Genomic DNA, 23,849 nt, shown 5'->3' on the forward strand with positions numbered 1-23,849 from the left:
GTACTTTAAAACTTCGGGTTTCGGGTAGTAACCCGAGCAGCACAAAAAGAACTACAAAATTCGACTGCTTTACGGCAAAGGCTACCTCACTTCCCACAACACGTCCTCACATGCTGTTGGACTTGTAAATAACGTTATATTGCTTATATTGTACATCACTCGGACAAGCTTTCACTGGTTGGTGTGAGCTAAAAAGCACCTGGCATTCTTGTTGATGGATTAGTAGACATCTTCGGAGGCTAGCTGTGCTTGTTCGATGTTCGATTTGTAACGCGTTGTGTTTATTCCCCAATCGAACTCGTGTAACTGTCTGTCACATGTTCTACCGTCCACAGCATTACTTGATAGACAAAAATAGGACAAGAATGAGCATCAAACAGAAACAACCCGCTTACGGGGTGTTCGAGGCGCACATACAATACAGACTGCCAGTTCAACAGGGCGCGCGCAGCTCTTAAAGGGGCCACACCTTATTTCCACTCGTTATAGCTTCCATCCGACTGAACAGGGACCGGTATACAGGGGATCAGGCCGTGAGTGAAGAGACTGCTGCGTGAGTGGTATTTACGACACTAACGTTAATTACAAGTATTCCACAGCGACTGTAGGGGTCGTTGTTTGACCAAAACGGAAATCTTACCTAGTGGGGCTTTAAATGTCAAACTTTGTCAATTTGATGACTGTTTTTTATATGATAGTGCATGTTATTTAAAAGTATTAACCAAATTAGCGTTAGTTGTAGGTTCTGTTGTCATGTTTTTGTAACTTAGCTGGAGCAGACTCGCGTCTAGGTTTGAACGCGCAAATTTAAATGAACAGATGCTGGTTGTAGTGTTAATTGTACCATATAAATTTAGTAAATGTGAGATTGGCTACACCGTCGAAAATTTAACTTTAGCTTTGCTTAATGATTTTCTTAGTTACTCTAACAGCGTTCTCTCTTTTCCCACAGCATTTTTCTACGGTGACCACCGGGAAATAAAGTTAAAAGGTAAGCTGTGGCCTTAATGTGGGTATTATGACAGTTATTATCAACTAGATAAATTATAGTGTTGTGGATTTGGGCAAAGGTGGAATAAATGAATCTCAAATTAGTAACGTTAGCTGGGCTTCTTCGTAATTTTCTCCCCTGCTGTGTGTGTGAAACGGAACAGGCGTTGTCTGTCTCGTCAACAGAAAAATGAAGTGCGTTACAAAACAACTGGATGCTTTTATTGTGAAAAAGATATAGGAAATTAAATGCGTTTATCACTGAATTAGTGGAGCTTCGTTAGCTGTGCTATTCTACAGTAAAAACAGGTCGACATCTGGAGATATTAGGAGCCATTTTGTCTGTGAACGGGTAATAATTCTAGGAGGAAGAGTACATGCAGAAACAGATGGACATGCAACAGGCTCTTACTCCATCCTCTGCAAACGATGTAAGTGATGTAAATTGTTGTGTGCAAATGCTTTGCCTGGGTAAATCACACACCTCTACTTTGTTGCAGGACTATTCTTGACTGTGTTTGTGATGGTAATGTTTTTCAGTTGCTGTTATTTAAATGTTTGCTGTTTAACTAAAATCACAGTTATGTAACCTTGTTAAAACTGAGCTAACTTTAGTTTTGCTCTTTACTGTAACAGCAGTGACCCACTGAAGGTGGTGACTGGGTACTGACACCTTTTTCATCCCACTTGAACTAAACTAACAGCTTTCTTGTTCTCTATCATCAACCCAGAGACAGGTACAAAAATCAAAGAGGCAAAGAGGACACATAAACCAGCAAGTCTGTACACTGATCAGGAAGCTCACTGACTGTGAATGGATGTCAATCTAATGTAAGCTGTGTTCCAACTTCAGAACGGACTAACGAAACACTGTCTCTGTGTTAAGCTAGATGTAGTTATGCAGTAAGATATTTACTGAAGCTATTAAAAGGTTAGTTCACCCAAAAATTCTGTCATTAATTCCAAACACATAAGAATTTTGTTCAACACAAATTAAGATCATTTTAAGAAATCCGAGAGCTTTCTGATCCTGCCTATAGACTGCAATGTTATAACCGCTTTCAAGCCCCAGAAAGGTAGTAAAAACATTGTTAAAATAGTCCATGTGACTACAGTGGTTCAACCTTATTGCTATGATACGACGAGAACACTTTTTGTGTGTTTTGTGTGTTTGTTCATTATTCCTGTTATTAAATTGTATTTTTCAAGTATCATTATCACATAGTAAACACATGCACACACATATTAACACACATTCATGTTACCCAGTGTTCATTCCTGTTATTAAATTGTATTTTTCTTCTAAATAATAAAAGTTAAACCACTGTTCTACAGGAGCTTACTACTAAATCACAGTAATACGACGGCATAATTATTACTGTGAAGTCACAGTATACAGCTGTCATTTCACAATTATGTACTGTAAAAACTGTGAAAGTCATGCAACTGGTAGCCAGAAATTTACTGTAAATAAATATACAGTCAAATAATTAACAGTGTAGGTTAAAGTATATTTAAATATATATTATTATTAGAAGAATACCTTTCAAAACCTTTAACTAATTTTTACTAGGGCTGTAATCTCCCAGTCGATTAGTCGATACGTTCTGACTCGACCAAAATTCTGATTGGTCGATTTTTTGCCGCGCTCATTTCATCAGGTGGAAAGCACTAATTGCTAATGGGGGTGTTTTCAGAGCACCCCTGTTTCACAGGTAACAGTCTGTCTTCAGAACACCCCCCTTGTTTTCACTTCTTTTGGATTAGCCCAACCCACTGGAGAAGAGCGACAGATTGAAGAAAGTAGACTACTAGAAGGTTTGCTGAATATTTAATTGTGAGAGCGTTTAATTCATAGTCAGTCAGAACTCTACTACCATGTCAACAAAGACATCAGCAGTGTGGCAAAAAATTTTTTAAAGTTAATAGTCTATTCGTGTCTCAGCCGCGAAGCTGAGCTCCACAGAGCGGCTGCACAGAGCGGCTGAAATTATCAGTTATTATAATACATATGACAAAAACAATTGTCTAAATTATGTTGCATATTCCTCAAAAGTTCTTGTGATGATATCACTAACTTAGTTGACAACTTAGTACTATTTTCAGCTAATTAATTTAACGTTTTTTTTCCTAACGTAATTTTTAGTCGATTTTTAGTCGAAAATTTCAGGACTTCAGTCGACCAAGATTTTCTTTGGTTGATTACAGCCCTAATTTTTACATTATAGTGCTTCTTAAAACCTTGTAATGTCTAGAGAGTCTGTAATTCGATGACATTTTTATCCTTTAAAAATGTATATGGAAGACTTGCCATATTTTAATTCAAACAATGGCTCTCTAACCTGTGACAGTTTTTGCTAAAGAAAGCCATGTTGCTACCAGACTGCCACGAAAGCAGTGTTACATATGACATTGAATTGATTTCACATGGAGATATTCCGTTTCCTGGCAATACATTCACTTCAAGAGAGCCAGGAAGAGCTCACTGGGTCAGCCAGAAGTTCTGCTGATATCAGCATATCAAAGATAAAGAGCAATGTCCACACACACACACACACACACACACACAGAACAAGAAAAAGCACTGAAAATAGACTGCTGGCAACACAAAGTTTATAAGTCTATTAGCACAGCTACATCTTTAACCACAAAATCACTTAGCCCGGTTGCAAATCCATTACAGATTTATCATTAACATAAACACTACGGCTGAAAGTGGGCAGTAACAATATCACAATAGGCTGGAGATCATTATAAGCAGATTACCACTAAATAAAATAAGCTTGCATAATGGTGTGTGAATAAGTTCTTAAGTAAATCTTAGGGTGTATATTCACACCAGGAAAGTCCGATAGTTCACTTGCTTTGGTCCGGACCAAATACAATGTTGATTTTTTTTTGTTTGGTACGGTTCGCTTTCACACTGCTCTTTTTGCAAGTGAACCAAAATTTGTAAACAAAACCACACGTGTGCTAAGGTCATCCATTCATTGGACAGGAATTCTCAAGTAGGGAAAAGCAGGAAGTGCAAAAACAGGCTCAACATGGAGATATTTCGTAATGCAATATTTGTTCTTTTACTGATTTGGTGTTATTCTCTACAAACGCAATATGAAGAAACTAATGAGCATCATATGACACAATGTCATCTATACAATGTTTTAATTAGGATTTTGAGAAGACGACGATGCGCTGCAAGACAATTCCGACGGAGAGAACATGTTTTTAAACCATTGAAGCGCGGTAAGACAAAAGAGAACGCTCTGTCTGTTAATGTCCTGATGCACACACGACGCGCAGAAAGACGCGCAACAGTATCGCGTGCACAGACCTCGCGCCGGAATCGAATTCTCTTTCGCGCTTGAACGAACAATAACACACACCATTATGCCAAAATGTCCGTTTTGTTAAGTATCCTCATAAGAGCAGTCAAATAAAAAGACGCAGTTTTCTGCAGTTGGGTCGGTTCATGTTCACCAGAGTTCGTTTGGAACCGTACCGAGACCACCTCTTCAGCCGGGTCTCGGTTCGGTTGTTTGGTCCGACACCCAAGTGCGACTGCTGTATTCACACCTGCCCAAAAGATCCGCACCAAGGGGGGAAACGAACTTGAGTTCGAGTCAATCGAACCAAACAAGGCAGGTGTGAATACACCCTTAGTAACCTAAATCAAATTAAAACACAACTGCTGCAAGGTGAGGTCAACAGAGTCTGCCATTGTTTCCCCTGATCAGGACTCATAAATATACACACAGCCAGAAAAAGAACAAAACATGCACCCCATTGACAAGCTGTTGTACTCCTGTCCTGGTGGTACAGTTTGTATACATTTTTCTAGGGTCCAAGCATCCAAATCTGGGATTAAAAATCTAATTTAAATCAATTCCCCCTGAAGTGGCAAAAAACAAAAAAAAAAAAAACAGGCCAAGCTCCAAAGATCCACTTCTCCCTGCTTACAATTGAACCCGGATATGCTGCAGTCACTCACACCAACTCCAGAGCCCAACTGGATTTAGGAAAAGCAGCAAAACAGGTACTAAATAACAAGAAGTGGGTACCATTCAGTATATAATAAGGCTCTTAATTAAACTGCCTCACCCTGTTTATTTTAAACTGCATAAAATATCACAAATTGTATGCATGTTGCATACAATATAAAATAATCAACCAAAATAATGGTTTTACTAATTTCAACTACACACGATTTTAAACATTTGCTACACTGCCATCAAATCCTTATCAATGAATGTTCTGTTATGGCTTACGCATCCACTCTCTTAGTTAGTCTGCAGCCAGTGACTGAGTATGTCATTCGTGAATATACTGACTTAATGGTTTTCAAAACTATTACAGTGAGGATGTAAGCCACACAGAGACGAATGTAATACATAGGAAGACATGCCTGCGCACATTCCACATCATTACAACAGATTCCAAAGAATAGTTAAACTAGCTGACCAACACGCCAAACCGCAAAGCTGTTACTAGGATACCGCATTATGACTAAGGGAAGTGGATGCTGTACAAATAACGTGCACCAAAAGACACTGTGTTCAAAACGCGATTAGGTTTTAAATAGATCAAAAAGAAGGCTGGGAAAATATGACACTGACAAGCTTCCATTTATTAAATGCAGTGATTTCATCATGAAAGTGGAAGAAGAGATGCTCCTAAAGATGTTTGTTCAAGACATTGTGTCTGTCTCTAAAAATCTACCATCATAAACGCTTTCATAGAAAGGTGAATCACCACTGTATACTGATAGCGCATCCACGCAATCCTAACTAAAGGTTTCGGTCTGCCAATTACACTAAAGACAATAGGTTTTTGGTTTATTTTTAAAAGAAAAGAAAAACATCACTTCAAAAAGCCACTGATAAACTGCATGAATCAAAAACATAATACGAATCCTGCATCGAAAATTCCTCAGCTCTCATTTCTCACCTCCAATTTTCAACAGACTGTCTTCATGACTAATGGCTGCATAAATCTGAGGCTACAGCCCGCATTAAGATGGAGCCCAAAGTGGTAGAGGAGACAGGACTGTAATTATTGAGTCCAAAAGTAAGATGGGCGCCTTCAATACTAATTTCAGCATTTGGGTGCCATGTTAACACACCCATCCTCTCTATCGCAAGAGGCTGAAAATCTCTCCTCTCCAGCACGAAACACAAGCGCCGTTAGGCAGATGGCGAGACAGTTGGTGGGAATATCAGCGATAATGCAGATACATTCTGAACCTTCAACTGTTTCTTTGCCATTCATCAGATCAGCATCAACAGCTGCTGCTTCCAGGATGATGGGAGATTAAATGAGGTGGCAGAACAATATGCTGGAAATTAGTACTGGTTGAAACCACCAGTGGCTGATTTACACAAGGGGAAGAAAAGAAAAAAAAAGAGTAGGTCATAATTTCAGGGTTAATGCAGCAACAGTGGAACTTTCTGGATTAAATATAGAAATATGGGTGGGAAAAGGTCATTTCCTTTCCTTGTTTGCGAGTCACAATTCTTCTGTCATTGTCACCTGTGGATTTCATTTCAATCTGCTCTCCAATGAAAAATCTGTAATCATTTACTCATATCTTCATTCTGTTCTAAACCCGTATCTACAGAAGACAAGGCAAATTAAGATATTTTGATATTGACTCATAATTTTTATCCATCCATTGACAGTCCACACATCAAAAAGACACTGTATGAATTGAGCAAGTTGAAATGTTTATATGTGAATAAAAAAATAAAATAAATCCGTTCATAAAGTGGCTGTGCAAATTTTGGTTGTGTGGACTTTCAATGGATGAAGAATTGCATTAAAAGAATTAAACGCATATTCATTTGAATTACAAATATGAAGAAAAGTCTTCTACAGAATTTAAATTGTGTAAACTAAATATTAAATAACATGTCCAAAGCAATGTGCAATGTTCAATAATAGCTACAGATAATGTAAAGGCCCGTTTCACACCCAGAATGATAACTATATCAGCGTCCACACCAGAGGACGATATCGTTCTGTTTACCACCAGAGGACGATATCATCTGGAAAAAAAATATTGATTCCAGCGATATAGTTTCTCTGTGTCGTAATCGTAATCGGCAAGTTGTATTGTGAACTCTTCTATTCTTTTATATTTAGATCGATTTTTAGAACTATATCTTTATCATTATTGGAATAGTTAGCGTCCTTTGTGTGAACGGCCCATAAGACTGGACAAACCCAGGGATGAGCCACTGTACCTTAAAAAAAGTTACATACGTATATACCAATGGACATGATAAGCTATTAGATGCTATCTGACAAATTACATCTGATGCAGAGTGCAGACCTGTTACAGAATTAGATTCGGAGGTTGTCGCCTGCTAAATCTTAGAAAAATATACTTACATAACCTAACAACAGACATGATTAACCAAACTTCCATAGCAACGGCATATAGATAGCAACAGGTGAAGCTGTTAAATGCACAAACTTGCACATGATTTGTTAAGCCTGAGGCAATGATAAAAACCTTAATCTAATCGGGATCTATAGAATCTGGAGCGCTCTGCATGTGAAAAACTCTTGATAATCCCTCTGCTGCCAATCATCCACCCAGGCGTCTTTTTTCCCCTTGCACATTTCCTTTTCTACATGTTTCACAACATGTGCGTGTCCACCTACACACTCCCTTTCAATAGGCTACTTAATATTGGAAATGCGACACTGCCTGCAGATAACTGCATCCTTGGCATTCTTAGATAGAGGCTGGGGGAAGAAAACATTAAATCTAACTAAGTTTCACACAGCAGGGCAATATCTGCTTGCTACTGACTTTATCCAAATCAACTCTAAAGATATGTAATATGTTATTTCTATATAGCAAAAAGGAATTATGGGATCCGTGCTGTTCCATGGGTGATCTAGCAAAAACAAAGTGCAAGTCTGAAGGTGGTCAACTGGAAAAGTCTAAAAGTGGTCAGATTGACTCGAGACTAAACAAATACAGTGGCACTTCTGTCAAAGGACACGGTAACATCAACATCTCGGGGACGTTTTGATACCATGCAAAATTCTTCCTTGATCATTTTTTTTAAGATCTTGTGATGGTCTGCATCTTCCATATATTTAAAGTTAAAAAGGGAATGTCAGAAAGCACTTCAATCAGAGACCAGCTCTTCAAATCCACCCCCACATGAACTGCATTTAGAGCCTGGCCAATACACAGTGAGCACACACCACCCACACAATGAAGAAAAGACATGCAAATGACAAATCAGTGAAGCCCTTACAGGGAGAAAACTGAAGGAAGGGCCATTAGTCAACCTACAACAACAGACCTCACAATTTTGACGTGACAAAAATGTTATGCATAATAAATGCGATGTGATCTACAGCCCAATGACTCTTCCGGTTGGACACCTGATATGATTCGCAGTTAATGCAGCAGATTATATAGATATTAGGGTCTGGAAAGAGCCTGTGATGTACAAAATGCTGCTCTAGATAGGCAGCTTACTAGTTTTTGAGAGACAGCCTTCGTTCTGAAAATTATTTATATATTAGGGAGGGCTCCTACTCTTTTTGACCAATTAATGTGCATAACATTTCCAGTGATTAATGTATAAGGATTTTTTTAATTAATTCCATACAGGGAAAAAAAAAGTTTTCTAGCCTACCTGAAAAAAAATGGAAATTGGCATGGCTAGGGAAGAAATGATATTACTAAAATGTATATGACTTTATACATGCCAGGAAATCACACTTTAAAATACCCTGACATTTACAGGACGATATTAACGTTAACTGAAACACACGTGCTCATTTGTATGGATTCAAGTTTTACAAAGTATATCCTTCAACCTTCACGCAACCTCTGATTTAATAATAAAAAAAAACAAAGGAGTCAGAATCAAGTCTTTTCATAAGTTGCGGTCCATTTGATTAAATTCTCGCCCTGACTGATGCAGTAATGATTAACTTATATGTGCATGTGACACACACACAATCCATGTTTAAGAAGATGTTCGTCTGTCACTGGCTCCTGTTCTTCTCACATCTGGAGTTGAGCCCAATAATTAAGAATTAAGAGTTAAGACCTTTACCTTGCATCGTCTTGTTTATCAAATTGAGAGCAAATAATCACGACACAGCGGACGACATGTATATATTCCCATTCTGCCTGCTTTCATCTTCATCTATCAAAATATGATCGCCTTAACTGCAACTTTCAGGTCGATTCTGGTTTTCCTCTGATAATCAGGTGAGGAGCAGAGATCATCCGTTAACCGTCGCAACTCGCTCGAGGGATAAAACGCGGGCATTTTAGAGATTACAGGGGAGCATTCCTCCGAAAAAAACACGTCCGTGGCCCCCTTTACAAACACATAAGCACTGTTGGGAGTTGGCATGGACAGTTCAATCACAGACATGTTATGAACTCACCTTCTTCCCTCTCCACCTCTCGTGCGGTCTCTTCTCCCACGAAACCTTCCGATAAAAGTCCGACACAAGCTTCTGCTCTCCGCCTCGTAATAATCGCCAGCGAAGTGCAGTCTGTGTGCAGCCGTTATTCCTGCTGTTTTCCCCGTTTGACGCGGGAGGTTTTGCAGCGTATTGTTGTATCTAACGTTACTCCAGCAGCAGCACCGTTGGCCCCAGCTAGACGTCTCGTTCACAATTATTCAACTTCGAAGTTCATACAAAAGTTGCTGCTCCGCCTCACGCTGCAGCTGCTGATGAGGTCACTGCGATCTGCTGCTACGCTTCGCTTGCAGGAATCTCGCGATAGCTGAGAAGAGAGAGGAGCGTGATTTGTGTCTGTGGGAATGGGCCCCCTACGGACAGCGTTGCCGTAGCAACAGCACAATTTATGTGCTGCGCGGTTATCACGCGACTGGTATTCTGTTGTCTTTGACAAGAGTAGGGTTGACCTCTCCAAATGTGTGCATTACTAAATCTGCGTCGTGTTAGTTGGGTAGCATTTGTGGCATGCTTAATTCTAAGCATAATGATTAACACCTTGATTAATAGTACGAACAATAGCTTTAGTGTTTTACCTCATTTTCAAAAACCGTCTCATGTTTATTTCATATTTCTCTTTGATATTTGTAACCAGTCGTGCTTGATAAGCTAAACTCTTGCAGGAAGTAGTTTGTGAAAAACAACTAAAATCAATACCATCCCTAGTTATTTTCACAATCATGTTTATTGTCTGAATATAAACCCATTTCACATTATGTTTTACACAAACTAAAATGCTCTGGCAGTTTTAGTTTATAAATTTTAAGAAGACAGTAGCCTTGGTGTCAAATGCTGACTATTATTTTTACATTTGATAACTGGACATATAGTAGCCTATGTCATATGTAAATAAAACAAGGTGCATGCTTAAATGTAACTAAATAAATAATGAATGAGTAGGTTTGTCCAAACTTTTTTACTGGTACTGTAAAAGTGACAGTTTTGCGTGGGATTTCATGTGAATATAGTTCCAATTTACGCTGCATTTTTACTTGTGTGTCTCATAACTATTCCTAAAGAAAACTGAGTTATCACATCAAATTGAACTGCAGAGGATTGTACACTGCAGAACTCACTGTCCATATTTGACAGAATATATTTTAATCCAAGGAAAATAAAGGGCACATATAATCCAAAAAGAAATGTCCTCATTGAGCGCATGTGGAGGTTAATCTATTTAAAGTGAGTGACAGATTCCATGAATACTTTTTTTTTTTTGAGAAAAAAAAAACTATTTATAAACAACATGATCTTTTTAATAGATAACACAGTTGCTAAATTTTCATAGATTATCATCTGTGCACAAACAGAATTCATCATGTCAACCAGGTTGTTAACATCCGACCATTCCTTCTAAATTATTTAGGAATGCCTTTGTCCTGTTTGAGTGATCAATACTTGACGCCCCCTACATGTTGACCACACAATTGCATGTGTGACCTCACATAGGAATGTCTTGTCAGGGATGCCAGGGAAACAGGAAGAATGGTCCCATTCATTTAGTTCCACTCAAGCGATGCAGATACACTAATACAGAATGACATGCAGAAAGGTGACAAGTTGTTGCTGAGCACACAGGGTCTTTGTGTGGCCCAATGAGAAGAACAGAGCAGAGAGCGTGTGCGGCCTTCAAAATGGCTGATGCACTAGTTAGTCTAAGCGATTTACATAATTTAGCATACAATTAAGCTAGCCCATGTTGTTATTGTTCATATTTTTGTTGTTATATTGATGGAATCAGCACAGTAATTACCAAATGCCCGCAGAGAGAGATTAATGGCAGTCAGTTATATTCACAATGCGTTCCAAGACTTTATTAGTATTTCCCTCAGAGAAGCATTAATAAGTCCTAATGCAAGTTGATGAATGCAATCTCATTAAGAAATCATAATTATCTTTTCATAGGTGCATAGTGCACACAATACAGTGTGTGGTGTGAAAGTGGAGATACGCATGCTGAATGTTTTTCTTGCTGCCTGAATCAATATCCTAAGGCCCTTCCCTGACTGCTTCACAAATGACTATTTAAAGTGAGTGACAGATTCCATGAATACTTTTTTTGAGAAAAAAAAAACTATTTATAAACAACATGATCTTTTTAATAAATAACACAGTTGCTAATTTTTCAGAGAAGCATTAATAAGTCCTAATGCAAGTTGATTAATGCAATCTCGTTAAGAAATCATAAGTATGTGACTCCTATAATATGTTTAGATTATGTCAAAATAAATACATTTTCATAATAAATAATATGAAAATTATACACACACACACACACACACACACACACACACACATATATATATACACACAGAAAATTATATCAATTAAATGTGTGTGTGTGTGTGTGTGTGTGTGTGTGTGTGTGTGTGTGTGTGTGTGTGTGTGTGTGTGTGTGTGTGTGTGTGCAAGTATCAGTCCATCCGTCTAACACACAAACACACACACACACACACACACACACACACACACACACACACACACATATATATATATATAGAATATTATATAAATTAAATGTGTGTGTGTGTGTGTGTGTGTGTGTGTGTGTGTGTGTGTGTGTGTGTGTGTGTGTGTGTGTGTGTGTGTGTGTGTGTGTGTGTGTGTGTGTGTGTGTGTGTGTGTGTGTGTGTGTGTGTGTTTATGTGTTAGACGGATGGACTGATACTTGCACACACACACACACACACACACACACACACACACACACATATATATATATATACATATATATATATACAGAATCTTATATCAATTAAATGTGTGTGTGTGTGTGTGTGTGTGTGTGTGTGTGTGTGTGTGTGTGTGTGTGTGTGTGTGTGTGTGTGTGTGTGTGTGTGTGTGTGTGTGTGTGTGTGTGTGTGTGTGTGCAAGTATCAGTCCATCCGTCTAACACACAAACACACACACACACACACACATATATATATATATATATATATATATATATATATACAGAATATTATATCAATTAAATGTGTGTGTGTGTGTGTGTGTGTGTGTGTGTGTGTGTTTGTGTGTTAGACGGATGGACTGATAGATAGATAGATTAACTGATAGTAATCAGCCTAAAACAGTAAGGTAAACCAAGACAAAACCAAATGTACATTTAGTTCTGCATGTGGAAACAAAGATCAAGCAGCTTTCTCTCAGCATTTTTCAACATCTCCAAGCAGGTACAAAGGAGAGATGAGAAGCCAGAGTAGAAAGAGTCTGAATTCTGTGAAGTTCTCTCAGGGTGCTTAGCATTCCACATTGCGCACCTCCAGAGCTCAGAGAGCCAGCGTGACTCACTCTGGTGTGAAAGCACAGTGTGGCGAGGTGGGAGGATGACAACACAGTGCTTAGCAGAAGTGTCCTGAAGCTGGACCCCCCCTTTCCTCACCAAACGCCCCCGCTGAATGCGTACGCACCCCAAAAATAATACTAAAGCACATCTCGTTTCTCTCTCTCTCTCCTCTCGTCTATCCTAAGGACACATTGGTTTATTTCACTCAATGCAAGTTTTTGTTATGAGCAAATCAATGATTAAATGAGCCAATTGCATGGAAGTGTTTGGTTATGGCATGACAGGATTATCTAGGAAAGGAAAACTGAGCAGAGCTAAGGGCTGTTTTTCTCCTCTTTCGTAATCAGCTTGATTCCAAAACTCTGAATGCTGACAATGGAGATGAAGAAAACAAAGATTAAATCTTGTTTAACTCAAAAGTGAGACTAATGACAATAGCAGGATTAAAGCAAAAAAAAAAATGTGAGCCAAACGTGTCCTCATGTAATCTCCCGACTTTGGCAGTTCTTACATGATAACTATCATATGTTATCCAAGTTAGTCCTTCATTTTTTATACTTCATCATGTGTTTGTGTCCCTCATGCAGCTACAGCTCTTACTTGGCACTCTCTTAGAGATGACACATGGAGTCATCTGTGAGAACGCACTGTGACACCTAAATAGATTTACTAAATAGCCTTACAAATGCGTCCTCTGCAGACAATGCACATTGTATAAATGGCAAGTACCAGAGTTAGGCAAATCAAGAATATGAGACCACTCACATGTGCATATGTGTGCCAAACAGACTCAGCACTCCAACATTATTAATGAAGAAATCCTCTCATTTTGTAAATAGATGCGTATGTGATGTATTGAAAATTCTGCATGCCATTATTTACCCTCGTGTTGTTCCGAACCTGTATGACTTTCTTTCTTATAACACAATAGAAGATACAGTACAGACAACATAAATTGGTTTTGACTTTAGTTAATGCATTAATTAACAATGAACAATTTATTTATTAATCTTTTTTGATCATCAATAAAAATACTAATTTTCATTGTTAGTATATGTTAGCTCAGGTCCATAATATTCAATAATATAAAACTTTGATTTTAACAATCTATTAGTAAAACTTCTAAAATGCTTTAAAATGATTTGTCATTGTTAGTTACTAATGTGGTTAACTAATGTTACACTTATTTAAAAGTCTTACCAATACATCATCTTTTGTTTTCACACAGAAGAAAGTGTTTTATAGGGAATAAATGTTGTTGTTTTTTTGATAATTTTATTTTGTAATATATTTGCAGTTGTGTCATTGCACATGTGTAGGGCTTGCTTGCAAACATGAGCACATGGCATGACATTTGCTAATTAAATCAGTGCTCTCTCTTTCCAGACTTCATCCAGCTGCGTATGGAGAGATCTGATTTGCTACAAAGATGTACAAGCAGAATATTTTGTTTCAAAGTATTTTTGAAGGACACTTAACACGGCATACACATCTGCTCTAAAAGAAAACATCATGACCTTGATAAAATTGCGCAAAAGAACTAACTTCATTATCAAAACACTTAACAACTGCTGAAGGATAAACTATCAGTTCTGAGCATTACATAAAAACACAAACACATTCTTCTTCCCCAGTTGTCCCCCCCCCCCCCCAGTGTGTTTCACCATGCGCATTTCCGTGCATGGATTTCAGCTTTGCACAACTGCCTCCTAGTGTTGACTTGTGGTGTTGCACTTACGGAGATTTGTTAATATCTCCAAAATCCTGAAATTACACTATTATTCTGTCTATATATCCAATGTAATTGAATTGTACCACAATTTCAATTAAAAAAAATCATAATTCATAATTAAATGTTTATTCGTAAATATTTGACCCCCCTAAACAGAATCACAATATTACAGTTTAATAAAACACATACGTATTTGAATTTCTCTAATTGTTTTGTGGACATTTTTCATGAAACAAGTTATCAGATAGCACAGGTAAACATATCAGCATTATTCAAGAGTTCATTTAAATCAACATTAGTACAATACCACTTGCACATATAAATGCTTCAATAGTGTAATATATACATTGAATCATTAGCAATACAACCCGTGTCATTGCGGCGACGCACACCAGCATTAATGCTGGGAATCACAACGGTTCATTCTGCATACATTTCATACAAGTTGGGATGGGTGAGACGTTGATAAAAAATAAAAAAAATGTTCGGTGTGCTGTGATAAAAGTTAAACTTTAGCATTTCAAGAATCAGTTATAGAGTAAAAGTTGAAACATTCCAACTATTCTAATCAGCTAAATAGTTATTATTAATAACAAAAAGAGCTTGATGTAATATTGGCATAAATACCACATTAAATGATAATATTTTAGTACAATAACCTCAGATTAATGAGATAAAACCCCTTGCATTCATTTACAATCACAGTGGACCAGAACTGGTAAGCAGCAAGTTTAGTGACAATGTTTTTACAGAAAAGAAGCTTATATTGTTACACTGACATGAGAAACTCTAGCTTCATCAATTCATCACTCAAGAATAAACGTATTACCTTGAAAGAGCATTCAATGAAGGTCAAGTAGGTGCATTCAAGGCTTTAGAGAATTTTATAGAAAGCCAAATCAGATCTGGAAATATTCACATGAAGTCTCATAGCATAACAAAATAATGAATATTACATGTTAACATGGACGTTCCAGCCACAAAACCATGTTAAATACTCCTTCCTCACATTTAAATCAACCTGTTCTTTAAATATAAGATAACTTAAGAATGACTCTGAATGTGTGGCTTGAATTAGCCTAATTAAATAATGTACAGTTGCACTGAAGTGCCCTTTTGATCGTCTTTTTTTTTAAACTGAAAAAAGATTCAAAATGTAAATGCAACATAAACATGGAAATCAACTGAAAAATGTCACTTCCTGTCCTCAGCACCAGCAGGACTTGCTGGTGTCGTCGCTACCATTGTACAATCCTTCCTGCTCCTCCAAAACAGCCAGATTTAACTCCTCATTAATGGATCCTCCCAACAAATCAAGATCCTTCTTATTGGCTTGCAAGACTAATTCAGCCAATCGGGTGAAAGACTGTAAAGGAAGGAAAAATATTAAACCCTAAATAGCTGTAGACAATAAAAATATGCAAAGAAAATGATCAGATGGTTGCATGAACAACTTGTGTATCCCTTCTTCAAATATCTAAAAAGAACAAAAAAACTGAAAAGAAAAATGCATGCGGGCAACATTGTACCTCTGTAATGTTGTGGTTGGTAAAGGCACTTGTCTCAAAAAAGTCCATTCCATAAGCCTTGGCAAGCTGGAGCAAAAAAAAGATGATTAAGATGTCTTAAAACTTAGATATGAATTATTAGGTTATCACACAAAACGGTAAATGTGGAATAAATGGCAGTATGAATGAAAGATGCAGTGTACAGGAGGGAAGTATTATTTATTGACCTTATCTCCCTGTTCTGTAGCTACTTGTCTCTTCTGTTCTTCATCAGACTTGTTCCCAACAAGTATCTTCTGCACCTTCTCAGGGGCGTACTGGACAGAACCAGAAGAGATTCAACAGAAGCAGATGAACGGAACAGAGCAGAAACAGATAAATGTGATATGACACATAAAACTCATTTAACAGGAGTGCACAGGTTTGAGTAAGATCAATAACCGGTATTGGTTTAGTACAGTTTGTGTATGGTGACAATTCATCCTGTTTTCTTTTGCACTCTTGTGGGAAAACATGGTGGCAATATGAATATGAATCATATAGTGGGGTCCAAAACTTTTTTCAAAACATGTTCAGATGATAATATATTGTAACATGAAAAAAAGGCAAAACAGGTATGAAAAATTATTTTTTAAATCTATAAATAAATAAGATATGCTTTAAACTCCACAGCCTCACTTCATCTACATCACTGGCCCACTTCATGATGTGCTGGAACGAGCGCTCGCTTGTGATGTCATACACCAGAAAAATGCCCTGTTGATACAGAATCAATCCGCGTTTATCAGTGAATTATCACACAGTGGACACCAATAGGCATCTCTATTAGATCTGAATCATTCAGTAGGTCACAATATGAGTAGTGAGACGTCTTTGTGCATGTGTGAAGGTCACCTGTGCTCTTCTGTAGTACTGCTTAGTGATGGTCTGATATCTCTCCTGACCTGCTGTGTCCCTGCAGACACAAACACATCTGATTAGCTGAATCAATTGATCAAACACGGTTATATTATATCAGAGGAAAATAAAACCTACCATATTTGTATTCGTACTTTAATGCCATCTATTTCTAAGGTCTTCATTTTGAAATCAACACCTGGAAAAGGAAAACATTTCATTATGATTTCAAATATTTTACAATAAAATGAGCACTCAAATCAATGCTCTCATGGAACCGTTCATTTTACTGAACCATTCAAATCAGAGCTGAGTGACTGAAGAATAAGCAGAAGTGGTGAGAGAGACTGTTCCTTCTGTCTGAAATACACTTAGGTCAGGCTTAAGCATTTAAGATATTTGTTTACGCCTATTACATCAATGGCAAGGAAATGTACAGGACAGAACTTAGATGGAAATAAGTATTCAGCTTACATGGGGGTGTTACCTTATTGATATTTGACATTTAGATTTTTTTTTTTTTATACAGATTTCTGTAATTTTATCAAACAGTTGACGACAAATACTAAAAAAAAAAAAAAAAAAAAATCAAATCTATTGCTTATACTTCATGCCTGTGCTATTGTTTTCTCACCAAAATGATCTCACTTCCTGGAGGAAGGTGTCATTCAACAACTGGCTTTTGTCAGTGTAATATTATAAGGGATTTTAAAAAGGCAAAAAGAAAGTAAAGTGATATTAGAGATACAAGGATATAAAAAAATACACTCACCTAAAGGATTATTAGGAACACCTGTTCAATTTCTCATTAATGCAATTATCTAATCAACCAATCACATGGCAGTTGCTTCAATGCATTTAGGGGTGTGGTCCTGGTCAAGACAATCTCCTGAACTCCAAACTGAATGTCAGAATGGGAAAGAAAGGTGATTTAAGCAATTTTGAGCGTGGCATGGTTGTTGGTGCCAGACGGGCCGGTCTGAGTATTTCACAATCTGCTCAGTTACTGGGATTTTCACTCACAACCATTTCTAGGGTTTACAAAGAATGGTGTGAAAAGGGAAAAACATCCAGTATGCGGCAGTCCTGTGGGCGAAAATGCCTTGTTGTTGCTAGAGGTCAGAGGAGAATGGGCCGACTGATTCAAGCTGATAGAAGAGCAACTTTGACTGAAATAACCACTCGTTACAACCGAGGTATGCAGCAAAGCATTTGTGAAGCCACAACACGCACAACCTTGAGGCGGATGGGCTACAACAGCAGAAGACCCCACCGGGTACCACTCATCTCCACTACAAATAAGAAAAATAGGCTACAATTTGCACGAGCTCACCAAAATTGGACAGTTGAAGACTGGAAAAATGTTGCCTGGTCTGATGAGTCTCGATTTCTGTTGAGACATTCAGATGGTAGAGTCAGAATTTGGCGTAAACAGAATGAGAACATGGATCCATCATGCCTTGTTACCACTGTGCAGGCTGGTGGTGGTGGTGTAATGGTGTGGGGGATGTTTTCTTGGCACACTTTAGGCCCCTTAGTGCCAATTGGGCATCGTTTAAATGCCACGGCCTGCCTGAGCATTGTTTCTGACCATGTCCATCCCTTTATGACCACCATGTACCCATCCTCTGATGGCTACTTCCAGCAGGATAATGCACCATGTCACAAAGCTCGAATCATTTCAAATTGGTTTCTTGAACATGACAATGAGTTCACTGTACTAAAATGGCCCCCACAGTCACCAGATCTCAACCCAATAGAGCATCTTTGGGATGTGGTGGAACGGGAGCTTCGTGCCCTGGATGTGCATCCCACAAATCTCCATCAACTGCAAGATGCTATCCTATCAATATGGGCCAACATTTCTAAAGAATGCTTTCAGCACCTTGTTGAATCAATGCCACGTAGAATTAAGGCAGTTCTGAAGGCGAAAGGGGGTCAAACACAGTATTAGTATGGTGTTCCTAATAATCCTTTAGGTGAGTGTATACATTGATTAACTTTTAAAACTTTAAAATAATAATCATTCTAAAAAAAGAGACACCTTGAATATTTCTATTTACAAGGTTAAATGTATTCTTGTCAGAAGCAAAAATGGCAACTTCTGCTCAAATGATAGTAGTGAAATGATTTATAATGTATCCCTCTGTTCAATGATATTGCGATAAAAACTAATTCATATGATTTCCATCATTAAAAATGATGAGTTTAATATTTGATCCAATCTATTTAGACACAAATAAAGTGAACATGAAAATGATGCACTCTTGTAAGGTGTGAAATCATAACAAGATGTTGAGCCCTGAAAGAAAACACCCCTCTTGTAAAGCTGAGAACTCTAAGAAAACTGCAATAACCGCAAAACCGCAGTAATAGAGTATCTGTCAATAAGGTCCACAGCAAGACCTTCCAGCTTCTGGAATAGTTGTTTCCACTCTCAAGAACATGTATGACTCCAAAACAACAGTAGTGTGTCTCTTCTATTTTCAACATGCCCTGACTGCAGTGTGAATAAAAAAGGATAGACAATTAAGACAGCTTGTATAGAGGTCTTCATATCTAACATGATTTTAGCTACTAGTTTGTTTCCATTTAAAAGGATTCAATGCAATGCCTGGAACCAGATGGCATGCCATGCACAAAAAAAAAAGCAAGTACAAGAAATACTAAAATAAGACATGAGTATAAAGCCATTTTGAATGCAGTTTAATGCCATCTGCAGAGTTTAATAGCCTCTGCTTTATCAAACTGCAGTAAATAAAGTCGTGTTAGTGCCCTGAGCTGTCAAACAGGGACATAGAAAGGTCAGCACTACAGCCACTGAATTGGTGGGCCTGGGGCAAAGGAAAATAATGAAACAGCGGCCTCTACCTTTCTCTCTTTCAGAATTACGGGCAGTGAAAGGACAACTGCAATGCTGTGAAATACAACAAAAATAAAAGAGAAACCAAACCAACAATTTTGCCTCACCTCAAGTTAACTGTAATTCTTCTTAAATATTAACATAAAACAAAGAAATTGTATTATTTTATTATTTATGTATTTATGTATTTATATTTATGTATTATGCACTCACATGAGATGAAGACGGCAGTTTTATCAGTAGCCTATTACAAGATTTGTTTTACAGAGAGCGGGTCCGCTCATGGGAGCGGCCATGTTGGATCACATGATTAGCCAGAGAGGTCTCTTTGTTAACATGTCGGTATATCTATACATAGCAATTTCAGGTGCAAAAACAAAAGTATCCACATTTTATTGTACTTAAGTTTTTGCAAACAAGAGGCTGTTTTCTCATTTTTGTGTTTTTGATGCAAAAACTTTGTAAAGAAACCTGTCAAAAATCACAATTTATTTAAGTAAACCAATATCCTGAAACCTGTTACCTTAATGTTGTCAGCTAAAATTCTCAGCAGATGATTTTACAGTGATTTGACATTTGAATAAAGTGTAATAGTCAAGACTAGTCATGAACCGTGTTAACACAACTCAAATTCATCCATCTACAGTGATAGTTTTTACCTTTTAAATGTAACTGAGTAAAAGTATTCAGCAGTTTTAACAGGACTCAAGTAAAGTACAGATTCCCCATAATAATACTTAAGTATTGTAGTGAAGCACTCTCAAATACTTTATATTATAAAGTTTCTGAACACAAGAAATTAAAGCAGACCTTCAGTTCAATCTAATGGCCATGCGACAGATGGTAATGAGTATTAAACTTGCCACAATGTGCCAGAGCTGTAACAATTAAATCATCTCTTTGACACATTCCTTCTGAGACAGAGGCTAATTGGAAATGGAAATGATTTGAACAAGACAACAGACAGAAATGCTATGGTGATTAGCACGTACAAATTTAAACACAAGTCCAATTTCTCTAGTGCTGACAGCATCGCAAACAATTGACTAGATAAACCAATGAAACAGAAATGGAACTCATTCCTTGTTGTGTTTATTATCAAGCTAATCAATCAACAGCTGCTTTCTATAGCAAGAACAATTCAACATAACAGCATGTTGCCCTCGAGGCAAATATATAACTGCTAAGAACCATAAGCTAATGCTTCAAATGAACTTTCAGACCACACAGACATCTCTTCCACCGTGAATAATATTCCAGTACAGCGCTTAAGATCCTTGACAGCCGAGTATCATAATATATATGGGTCATAGCCCTGCGGACTAGAGCTCATTGAACCATATTTTAGGGCGGGAGCCAGCCATCTCTCAGGACCAGTCAGACTAAAGCTTTTATCCAGCAGTTAAAGATTGTTCTGTATCACATCACTGCTTAACAAAAATAGATCAGTCCCACAATATTAAATAAACTCTGGCGGGACAGACAGCAGGCAGCAGGAATGAGTCAGGGCTTCTGATTCCTTATTGATGGGGTGATATCATCATCAGGAATAAGAGGGTGTTATGAATATTATGTCTAATTTCAAGATTCAGCCACTTGATATTTTCTGCTCCCTGGGAAACACTGAGAGAGCTACACAACAGAGCATACCCTGAACTTTTGCAAAATAACAGCCTGACATTCACTCCGCATCTAATGAAGCATGGGATTTAATTGAGGGATAAAAAAGTTGGTATGGGTTCAAGCACCTCAGATGCCTCATTAAAATGAATAGTTCACATAAAAATGTGAATTCTGTCATACTTTACTCATCCTCACATCTTTTGTAGAATTCACTGTATCATGATAATATTTTCATTTTTGGGCGAACTTTCCCTTTAAATGTGGCAATGCTGATCCAATGCTCTTAAAGTTGGAATGAAATTTTAAAAATGCATAGAATTAAGTATAGCCCTACACCTTTTCTTTTTTAAAAATCTGTTACACTCAAATGTCCATCACAATACAGAAGCAAACATCTGTCGTTAAAAAAGACGACGCTCTTAAAGGGGCAGTTCACACAAAAATAACAGTTCAGTCATCATCTACTCACCCTCATGTCATTCCAAACCCATATGACTTTCTTCCCTCTGTGGAACACAAAATTAGATATTTAGCAAACTGTCCAAGCTACTCTTTTCCATACAATGAATAGTATGGAATAATTTCATTCACATTCAATGTATGGAAGAGAGCAATTTTTTTGCAAGATGACTACTTCCACGGTTTCCATGGTAGCAAAAAGAAAGTCATAAAGGTTTGGAAAGACATACTACACACTATAAGAATCACTTATTAGTTTGCGTGAATGAGAAAAATATGTTAAATTAAAATGTATTCAGAATGGGTTTGAGGTCAAAATTAATGGGCATTCTAATGACAATCTGTGGAAAAAAAATGGTGTCTTTATGCATATTAGAAATGTATATGAGAAAAATATAAAATGATGTACTTCTGGAAACTACAGTAAAATAATCTCTCTCTTCATCCTCTTTAAATAAGCTGTTGTCAGGATGTAAACTAACAAGCTGGGGAAAATGTTCTACTAAACCAAGCACTCACTGTTTAAGATTTATGAAATGCCTTTTTAAAACCAAATTTTGTTTTTCATGAAATCCAATCAACTAAAATAAAAATGATCCATAAAACTGGGGGTTGCTTAAAAGCTTGCTGTGATAAAATAGTCCTTTCAGAGAAAATGGCGTTAGAGAGTCCAATAAAAACCTTTACATATTTCTCACAAATGAGATGAAAACTTACAATTGAGTTAAACCTGATTTCCATTTCATATCAATACAAACTTGCTTGAGTTGGAACTGACAGGACACATTTATGCATCAATCTATTATATGCAATTACATACACCTGCACTTTCTGTGTCTTCACTGCCATTCATGCAACCTACGTATGAATTTATATTAATTTACATTTAGTGAATTTCTATTAGGCTATCTCAGGACAATCTAAAGCAAACACTAGGCTATTGTGACAGCAGTGTAAATATGCAACATTTTAAGACCACACACACACACACACACACACACACACACACACACACACACACACAATCAAGCATTTCAGAAAGAACTAGAAATTTGGTTGTGTAAATGCATCTCACTATGTGGTGTAATTTAAGCCATTCTTTTCACGGCTCATAGACTATAATGGCCCTGCGCTGCTATGGGTTTTCTTTTCGGTATGTGCTGTTCTGCAACTCTTTAAACGAATGCATGAAAGTAACACTCTTACCGATGGTGGAAATGTGAGAGGGATGAAATTCATTGTCCGTGAATCTGCATAATAAGCAGGTTTTGCCGACACCGGAGTCTCCGAGAAGCAGGAGTCTAAACAGCACATCATACTGTTTGGCCATGGTGTCTTATGGTCACAATTAAAGGAACTCAGCGTCGGGTTTCCATGTCCACCCTCTTCAAAGTATCATCTTCTCGCTTTTTCCATCGACCGGTCCGTGCCGAATGACTGCGTAGATAAAGCAGCAGTTGATGTAAGCAGAAATCAGTCAGTATAACGCTGCTGCTGTCTATGGTGGGTGCGGTGGGCTACTGTAGCTATGCTCTCTGTACGTTTCACCGACATCCTTCACACCTCAGGAAATGGGTGGAGATAACGGGCACACACATCATATGCTTTTGATACATTTGTACATTTGCCTAGATTACATTTTATATACCAAGACTGCGTTCATAAAATACATTTAGCTTATAATAGTTTACAACCTAATATAAATAATATAAAATTGAGGCATAACATTCAATCTGGAATATAAGCATTTCAGACCGTCATAAATTCATAGTGAATCCGTTTTTCTGTTGACAACCAAAAATATATTGACCACGTAAAAGGAGTAAATCTACATGGGGATGATGGCTTGTTATAATTGGCGATGCCCGATTTGTGACCTCATAGTTCTTAAGAGTCGATTCCGTTTAGATGAATCAACTGAATCGGTTCACAAAACCGGACTGAACAATTCGTTCACTCACAACCAGAGTACTTCTTGAGGCACTT

General features: G+C 37.5%; 2 protein-coding genes across 4 annotated transcripts in view; both read right to left on the minus strand.

Annotated features, from left to right (window-relative positions):
- Positions 1 to 9,725, minus strand: part of sipa1l1 (signal-induced proliferation-associated 1 like 1) — a 91,164-nt gene extending 81,439 nt beyond the window's left edge. For both annotated transcript variants that reach the window (XM_084432078.1, XM_084432077.1), the window contains exon 1: positions 9,415 to 9,725. The gene's annotated coding sequence lies outside the window, so the exon portion shown is untranslated. The remainder of the gene's footprint in view (positions 1 to 9,414) is intronic.
- Positions 9,726 to 14,623: 4,898 nt separating this feature from the next.
- rab15 (RAB15, member RAS oncogene family) lies at positions 14,624 to 23,689 on the minus strand. 2 transcript variants are annotated; one of them, XM_084432940.1, is made up of 8 exons: positions 23,619 to 23,689; positions 23,070 to 23,300; positions 17,057 to 17,117; positions 16,916 to 16,976; positions 16,700 to 16,777; positions 16,249 to 16,338; positions 16,043 to 16,108; positions 14,624 to 15,879 (listed from the first exon to the last, which is right to left on the minus strand). In XM_084432940.1, the coding sequence occupies exons 2-8, from the start codon at positions 23,191 to 23,193 to the stop codon at positions 15,721 to 15,723; spliced, it is 639 nt and encodes a 212-aa protein (XP_084289066.1). In that variant the 5' UTR covers positions 23,194 to 23,300; positions 23,619 to 23,689; the 3' UTR covers positions 14,624 to 15,720. The 2 variants fall into 2 exon arrangements, with proteins under 2 accessions (XP_084289066.1, XP_084289065.1); XM_084432939.1 differs by lacking the exon at positions 23,619 to 23,689 and having other exon boundaries at positions 23,070 to 23,518.
- Positions 23,690 to 23,849: the final 160 nt, after the last annotated feature.

Source organism: Rutilus rutilus, assembly GCF_951802725.1.
Source record: "Rutilus rutilus genome assembly, chromosome: 15".
NCBI classification, from domain to species: domain Eukaryota; kingdom Metazoa; phylum Chordata; class Actinopteri; order Cypriniformes; family Leuciscidae; genus Rutilus; species Rutilus rutilus.